Source organism: Gigantopelta aegis, chromosome 5 (genome assembly GCF_016097555.1).
Source record: "Gigantopelta aegis isolate Gae_Host chromosome 5, Gae_host_genome, whole genome shotgun sequence".
Classification (NCBI taxonomy): domain Eukaryota; kingdom Metazoa; phylum Mollusca; class Gastropoda; order Neomphalida; family Peltospiridae; genus Gigantopelta; species Gigantopelta aegis.
This window is the reverse complement of record NC_054703.1, coordinates 35,561,107-35,570,539: the sequence shown is the minus strand read 5'-3', so window position 1 is coordinate 35,570,539 and position 9,433 is coordinate 35,561,107. Positions and strand designations below refer to the sequence as shown.

At 41.9% G+C, this 9,433-nt stretch overlaps 1 protein-coding gene across 1 annotated transcript in view; it reads left to right on the top strand.

The window, feature by feature from the left end:
• The first annotated feature begins 492 nt into the window (after positions 1-492).
• LOC121373121 (fibrinolytic enzyme, isozyme C-like) overlaps positions 493-9,433 on the top strand; it is a 29,233-nt gene continuing 20,292 nt past the window's right edge. Inside the window, exon 1 of the mRNA XM_041499571.1 lies at positions 493-511. Within this exon, the coding sequence (XP_041355505.1) occupies positions 493-511 (19 nt within the window). The remainder of the gene's footprint in view (positions 512-9,433) is intronic.

Here is a 9,433-nt window from a genome sequence, read left to right as displayed (position 1 = left end):
ATATTCACACATCAATACATACTAGCCAGTGCCAGGTCATGCATATAGTTGAGTTAAAAAGCATCCTTTTTATGGATGCCTCAATAGCTCAAAAGGTAGCGTGGCAAGTCTGCAAAGTTGCGGACGATTCGGTGCCATAGATTCGAGTCCCAGCTACGGCACGGGACGATTTGTGAGGCCAGGAAGGATTTAATTATCCCCTGCGCCAGTGCGTTAATATTTATGTATTTAACAGTCATCCTCGACATACATACAATATATGGATATTCATACATCAATACATGCATACTTACATATCGGAAGACAGAAGTAAATAATTTTGCGAAATATCTATTCATATTACTGTTATCAAGCTATTTATGAATTCACGATACTATTACAATACTATTACAATAGTACTATCACTATCGCAATACTATTGCAATAGTACTATCACTATCGCAATACTATTGCAATAGTAAAACTGACCGCAATAGTCACTCTTATTCCACAATGCAACCCTACGGAAGTCGTAAGTGCCCCTTTAATGAATAAAATCTCTTTTTATTGCGAAGAAGTGCAAATTAGTAAAAAAGTAAATTGGTTATCGACTTTTCGGAACATCTTGGATGTAAAGAAAGAAAGAAAGAAATGTTTTATTTAACGACGCACTCAACACATTTTATTTACGGTTATATGGCGTCAGACATATGGCTAAGGATCACACAGATTCTAAGAGGAAACCCGCTGTCGCCACTACATGGGCTACTCTTCCGATTAGCAGCAAGGGATCTTTTATTTGCGCTTCCCACAGGCAGGATAGCACAAACCATGGCCTTTGTTGAACCAGTTATGGATCACTGGTCGGTGCAAGTGGTTTACACCTACCCATTGAGCCTTGCGGAGCACTCACTCAGGGTTTGAAGTCGGTATCTGGATTAAAAATCCCATGCCTCGACTGGGATCCGAACCCAGCACCTACCAGCTTGTAGACCGATGGCCTGCCACGACGCCACCGAGGCCGGTATCTTGGATGTATTCATTGGTATCGGACATCCATGAAGTGTCGGGGCGAGACGTAGCCCAGTGGTACAACCCTCGCTCGATGCGCGGTCGGTGTTGGGTCGATCCCCGTCGGTGGGCCCATTGGGCTATTTCTCGTTCCAGCCAATGCACCACGACTGGTATATCAAAGACCGTGGTATGTACTACCCTGTCTGTGGGATGGTGCATATAAAAGATCCCTTGCTGATAAACAAGCTACTCTCGGCCTACTAAGTTCCAAACCTATACATAGCTCCCTACCTTTTATTTTTAGAACGACCATCAAAATTGCGCCAAACTTCCTTCATCAAAGTGCGCACTCATTTCCCTTTGGCTTAAATCCTACGGGACATTGCAAATTACATAGCACCCCCCCCCCCCCCCCAACCCCCAAGTGCAGGCTATCCCTCCTTCACCCACCCCAACCCTTTCCTGTCCTGGACGGAGGAACCGGCTGAGGCCAGTACCTGTGCCCAAGACAGGCGTGCGCTACAACAGCTTGCTCTGAATGTGCACGTTAAACAATTTCCCAATTCCCATTCGAAAAGAGTAGCCCATGAAGTGGCGACAGTGGGTTTCGTCTCTCAATATCTGTGTAGTCGTTAACCATATGTCTGACGCCATATAACCGTGAATACAATGTGTTGAGTGTGTCGTTAAATAAAACAGTTCTTTCTTTTTTTCCAATGATTTGTCAGTTTATGTGCTAAGCGATAATTGCGGAATGCATAAGTCATGAGACTTATCTCCCGTATGACCTAGAATGTTTTTCATCAAACGCCGAGTTTCATAAAAGGTATTTGGTATATATATATATATATATATATATATATATATATATATATATATATATAGATCAATTTTTACACAAAAAGTTAGTATCCTTCTTAGAAAATGATCAAATCATCATTTAACTGCCATTTGACATCTACGTTAGTGGCTTACAACTGCCTCGTACCTAATTTGTACCTAATTTGACAATAATTTACGACGATAGTAAGCTACGCCGCGTCGCGGAACGGGCTGGCGATCGTAGAAAAAAAATAATAAGGCGCAATGGTATGTATTTACGGCGATAGTAGTGCTAAGATCGCTTCGTGTAACGGGGCGCTAGTTAGGATATTAATATGATCGCGTCGTTCGCGTCGCCCATGTTCGTTTAGGATACAGCTTATCATTGGGCTATTTCTCGTTCCAGCCAGTGAACCACGACTGATATATCAAAGGCCGTGATGTGTGCTGTCCTGTCTGTGGGATGTTGCATATAGAACATCTCTTGCTACAAACTGAAAAATGTAGCGGGTTACCTCTTTAAGACTATATGTCAAACATTACCAAATGTTTCACATCCTGTAGCCGATCATTAATAAATCAATGTGCTCTAGTGGTGCCGTTAAAGAAAAAAAAAAAACTTTGAAAACAAACTTATCCATATGTCCTACGAAATAACCGTAACCATAGCACTGTGGTAAAACGCTCGCCTGGTGCGCGGTCAGTCAAGGGTCGATTCCCGTCGTTGGACCCGTTGGGTAATTTCTCGTTTCAACCAATGCTCTACTATTGCTATATCAAATGCCGAGGTATATTCTATAATATGGAATGGTTTTAACAAACTTTACTTTATATACAATATCTTTTTTTTTTAACGTATACATTTTTAATTATTAAACTGAATTCTAAATAAACATTTCAAATAATATGTCTGCTTTCTAAAATAAAATTAAATGTCTTTAATAATTGTCTTTAATAATTTAAATATATATTTTGCAGTGGACATCAAAGGGATTATCTTGAAAGACGAACAAAAAGAAATGTTTTACTTAACGACGTACTCGACACATTTTATGTACGGACATATGGTTAAGGACCACACAGATATTGAGAGAGGAAACCCGCTGCCGCCATTTCATGGGCTACTATTTTCGATTAGCAGCAAGGGATCTTTTATATCCACCATCCCACAAACAGGGTAGTACATACCACGGCCTTTGACATACCAGTCGTGGTGCAATGACTGGAACGAGAAATAGTTCACTGGGTCCCCCGATCCCAGACCGACCGCACATCGAGCGAGCGCTTTACTACTAGGCTACGTCCCGTCCCTATCTTGAAAGAAGTACACTTATTACCACAAATTTCTCGTTTGTTGGTTCAACTATTCCTCTGGCATTAGATTTATCTTCTGGCCTTGACGAAAACTTCTAATCTACTTTACAATTAGGCTTAATGTAGGCACAAAAAAACCGAACACATCAACCAGAATATACAGAAATAGATAGTTATCTACGAAAAGCTGGAGAGTACGAATTTCAGTTAATACCTGGGGCCTAATTCACTAAACTCTCGCACCTTAGTGATCTCGCAGTGCAATGCTAAAACTCTAGCAAGGAGGATACTTTGTTGTCTAGCAGAGCCCAAGAGACCTTTATGAATTAGGCCCAAGGGCCCCGTTCCACGAAGCGATCTTAGCCCTAACATTACCTTAGACGAATAACTACCCTATGCACTTAAGTTGATTTTAGGGCTAAGATCGCTTCGCGGAACGGGGCCCAGCTTTCTAGTTCATTGGTTAGATCGTGCCGTGAGCATTAGTTTTATTGTGTGGCCTTGAGGAAAACAAGTTTGTTAAAGTTTAATTTTGTTTGACAACATAACTAGAGCACATGAATGTATTAATCACGGGGCGGATTTTCAACTCAGTCGGTTCAGTGCTCGCTTGAGGTGCTTGCGTCGCAGGATCGAACCACCTCGGGTTTTTCTCGTTCTAACCACTACACCACAACTGCTCAAAGGCCGTGGTATGTGTGCGTTCCTGTCTGTGAGAAAGTGCATATAAAAAATCCCTTGCTGCATTAGGAAACATGTAGCGGGTTTCCTCGGATGACTACAAGTCAGAATTACCAAATGTTTGACATCCAGTAGCCTATGATTAATTAATCAATGTGCTCTAGTGGTGTCGTTAAACAAAGCAAACTTGTTTTTATTAATCATCGGGTATTGGATGTCAAACATTTGGTAATTTTGACATATAGTCTTAGAGAGGAAACCCGCTATATTTTTACATTAGTAGCAAGGGATCTTTTATATGCACCATCTGACATACAGGGTAGCATATACCACGGTCTGTGATATACCAGTCGTAGAGCACTGACTGGAACGAATAATCGCCCGATAGGCCCACCGCGTGGATCGGTCCTGGCCAGATTAGCATTTTAGTTTATATGTGACTTTTTCACCCAATTACGTCACACTGGCTAATTTGAGAAGACCCTATACCAAGCTCTGAACGGAACACAGTCCAGTGGTAATTCGTTCACCTGATGTGCGATCGGTTTGGGCTATTTCTCGCCCCAGCCAGTGCACTAGGACTGGTATATCAAAGGCTGTGGTATGTGCTTTCCTGTCTGTGGGAATGTGCTTATAAAAGATCCCTTGCTACTAATCCTAAACATATTTCTGTAAGCTCCCTGTTTACGGCTTAGCACTGTCGATCCAATCGTTGGAGTGCTCTTCCCCCCTCCCCTCCCAGGTGTAAAAAGGGGGGGGGGGGGGGGGGGGGCAGGCTGGTTTTTCACCGAATTAAACGAAAATGCCCGAATCTTGATAACAATATTTATTTATATTACAATTACTGCCAAACGGCTTTTAATATAAGTCACCCTTGAGCAATTCTATAAAAATATAGCTGTCGTGAAAATGGGGATAAGGTCAGCAAACGGGTAGATACACATACAAAGCTGTGAGTCCTGCAATGCTATCATCAATGTTCCATCCCTAGGGATGTAGATCTTGAAACAAATCACTATGAGCAATCGTCCCCTCAGATGGTACCAACCGACCCCTCTGGCCCATGGACTATGTAGGGTGGCAAACGAATCACTACGCACTTTTATATGGATTCCAACTAATTTTGAGGGTAGAATGATGGAAATGCATGGTAAAAAGGTCTCAAGTTAGATAATTTTGCCCCAATATCTCCAGAACTAGATGGTGGGTGAGGTGGGGTGGGGAGACAACTGCCCCCCCGCCCCACCCACCCACACACACACACACACTTTTGTCGTATGCTTATGGTCCCCATATATTTGGTCAACCTAAATACATTACAAAATACACAATATCCCGTCTACCTGTCAAGGACATTTATATTCTTGTTTCCAATACAACATCGTGTCTTGTGCCCTCTCTATTAACAAATCCTGGATCCGCGCCTGGGGACAGTTCCTCCAGGCAGAGTGACAGGAGTTCCTTTCGACGTCTGGTCGACAGCATGCGAACCGGCCTCGGTGCTGTCGTGGTTTAGCCATCGGACATAAGGCTGGTAGATACAGGGTTCGCAGCCCGGTACCGGCTCCCACCCAGAGCGAGTTTCAACGACTCAATGGATAGGTGTAAGGCCACGACACCCTTTTCTCTCTCACTAACCACTAACAACTAACCCACTTTCCTGGACAGAAAACCCAGATAGCTGAGGTGTGTGCCCAGGGCAGCGTGCTTGAACCTTAATTGAATATAAGCACTAAAATAATTGGAAATGAAAAATGACAAACTCGTCGACACGGGGTTGCCCCTTTGCGAGTGTCGTGTGCAACTTTTGTTTTCGACTACTCACAAGTGATCTGATGTTTTCCTCACATACCCCTGACTACTCACAAGTGATCTAATACTTTCCTCACTGTGACGGTACATGCTCTTAATTTCTTTTCGCATGTGGCGATATTAATTGTTTTAGAAGACCGTGTGCAGTTCCAAATGCACTTAGCCCAGATGGGCAACTTGTTACGTGATACCTTTGCGCGACGGTCGTCGAGCTTTTCTAATACACACCTAGCGCAGGTGTGGAGGCCATGTGGCCAGTAGTTACGTAATAACTCCGCTAGTGCTGTTTATGACCAGGGGATTGCTCGCGGAATGGCGACAGCCAGTCTGACGATCAGAGAAAAATATGCCGGCGTGGTGGCTGTGGAAAATCCACATGGTACGTGAGGTACCGCCTTGTACCCCCAGGCGATATTCGCTGTCTCTGAGAGTTTTGAATAAATAGCTAGGGTTTTAGAGATATCGGGGGGAAACATATTGGAAGGCTCCAGGGAACGTTAGTCCGTTTGGACTTGGTAAATATCATTTCTGCTCTGTTGTATAACCTTGATGTGATTGATGTGACTTTAAATATTTTAATACTGTATTATACCAATATTATTTAGACGGTGCTGCCGGTCATCTGACGCAGTAATCTGTAGGCTCACTGTCCTAAATAATTATAAAAAGCTTAACCAGTCATCCTAGAGGACCTAGGTAAACTGTAGGTTATTGTCTTTATTGGTAATAGGTACCAGTATTAATTATGTGTTACAAGGTTACTGAATGAGTAGTTAAGGGTTAATTAAAAATTAACCAGTTAGGAATAGAGTTGTAATTCCTTTATTAATTAAGTTCCCCTGGCAGCGTTTCTCAATTATCACACGTTATTGAACAAGTAGTAAGGGTTAATTAAAAATTAACCAGTTAGGAATAGAGTTGTAATTCCTTTATTAATTAAGTTCTCCTGGAAGCGTTTCTCAATTAACACACGTGTGGGTGTTGTGTCACGGTGAAGTGATTAGCATATTGTGTAAACTAGACACCTAGAGATTAACTAATTAAGTGATCAGTTCTGGGTTGTTATTATTTGTTGTTGTTAATTAACTACTGCGGCAGTACATTTATCAGCGTAGGTTAATACAGATTCCAAAGTGTATTGTGTTTTTGTTGTGTTTTCTAGTGAACTAAACGTGCTATAATAATATATACTTGACATAAGATCTTATCTCTGATCATACCTAGACGAGCCACAGCGGGTATAACTGCCTGTTATAGAGAGATCTAATAGATATACAGTTAGGAGAGATATTTGGACAATCGTGTTTCATTCAGTTACGGGTATTATAGGATTCCCGTGACACTCACATACCCCTGACTACTCACAAGTGATCTAATATTTTCCTCACATACACCTGACTACTCACAAGTGATCGGATATTTTCCTCACATACCCCTGACTACTCACAAGTGATCTAATATTTTCCTCACATACACCTGACTACTCACAAGTGATCGGATATTTTCCTACTGACCCCTGACTACTGACAAGTGATCGGATATTTTCCTCACATACCCCTGACTACTCACAAGTGATCGGATATTTTCCTCACATACCCCTGACTACTCACAAGTGGTCTAATATTTTCCTCACATACACCTGACTACTCACAAGTGATCGGATATTTTCCTACTGACCCCTGACTACTGACAAGTGATCGGATATTTTCCTCACATACCCCTGACTACTCACAAGTGATCGGATATTTTCCTCACATACCCCTGACTACTCACAAGTGATCTGATGTTTTCCTCACATTCACCTGACTACTCACAAGTGATCGGATATTTTCCTACTGACCCCTGACTACTGACAAGTGATCGGATATTTTCCTCACATACCCCTGACTACTCACAAGTGATCGGATATTTTCCTCACATACCCCTGACTACTCACAAGTGGTCTAATATTTTCCTCACATACACCTGACTACTCACAAGTGATCGGATATTTTCCTACTGACCCCTGACTACTGACAAGTGATCGGATATTTTCCTCACATACCCCTGACTACTCACAAGTGATCGGATATTTTCCTCACATACCCCTGACTACTCACAAGTGATCTGATGTTTTCCTCACATTCACCTGACTACTCACAAGTGATCGGATATTTTCCTACTGACCCCTGACTACTGACAAGTGATCGGATATTTTCCTCACATACCCCTGACTACTCACAAGTGATCGGATATTTTCCTCACATACCCCTGACTACTCACAAGTGATCGGATATTTTCCTCACATACCCCTGACTACTCACAAGTGATCGGATATTTTTCTCACATACCCCTGACTACTCACAAGTGGTCTAATATTTCCCTCACAGACCCCTGACTACTTACAAGTGATCTGATGTTTTTCTCACATACCCCTGACTACTTACAAGTGATCGGATATTTTCCTCACAGACCCCTGACTACTTACAAATGATCTGATGTTTTCCTCACATACCCCTGACTACTCACAAGTGATCGGATATTTTCCTCACATACCCCTGACTACTCACAAGTGATCTGATGTTTTCCTCACAGACCCCTGACTACTTACAAGTGATCTGATGTTTTCCTCACAGACCCCTGACTACTCACAAGTGATCTGATATTTCCCTCACAGACCCCTGACTACTTACAAGTGATCTGGTGTTTTCCTCACATACCCCTGACTACTCACAAGTGATCTGATGTTTTCCTCACAGACCCATGGCAACTCACAAATGATCTGATGTTTTCCTCACAGACCCCTGACTACTCACAAGTGATCTGATGTTTTTCTCACATAATTCTTACAACAAACACATTTCTAAATATGATGAAGTATATTGATTCCAATGCCTGCAGTTTTTGCAAAAAATCACCTGAAACCATACAACACCTATTATTTGAATGTAGTTTAGTACATTATCTGGGGTAAGCAATAGAAGAATGGATGAGAAATGAAACGGGAATTAGCATTACTCTAAGCAGAGACATAGTTATGTTAGGTATGATTAACAACGAAGAAGGTAATTTTGTAAATTGGCTGATTATTAAAATAAAATATTATATTTACAGTATGAAAAAAACACACAAAAAACCCGATATATATGTCAATGCCGCGAAAAATATTTTACAAAATAATTTTGAAATAGAAAAATATATTTATTACAAAAATTGCAACTATGAAGCATTTCGTAAACAATGGACACCCAATATAACACTTTTTGAAATAATTTTAAAATTAAAAATAATGCTTTGAAAGTTCATTTGGAAATAGAGTACTAATTAAAATATAATTCTCTAATACTCTCTCAATATCCCCACAATTTCTTTACACTTGTCTACTGCTGTTGTACCTCTCTCTCTCTCTGGCTGGATCGAGAAATAATCCAATGGGCCCACCGACGGGGATCAATCTCAAACCGACCGCGCATCATGCGAGCGCTTTACCACTGAGCTACGTCCCCCTCCCCTGCACAGTCACACAGAGGCAGTGAGAGAGACACAGACAGACACACAGAGGCAGTGAGAGAGACACAGACAGACACACAGAGGCAGTGAGAGAGACACAGACAGACACACAGAGGCAGTGAGAGAGACACAGACAGACACACAGAGGCAGTGAGAGAGACACAGACAGACACACAGAGGCAGTGAGAGAGACACAGACAGACACACAGAGGCAGTGAGAGAGACACAGACAGACACACAGAGGCAGTGAGAGAGACACAGACAGACACACAAAGGCAGTGAGAGAGACACAGACAGACACACAGAGGCAGTGAGAGAGACA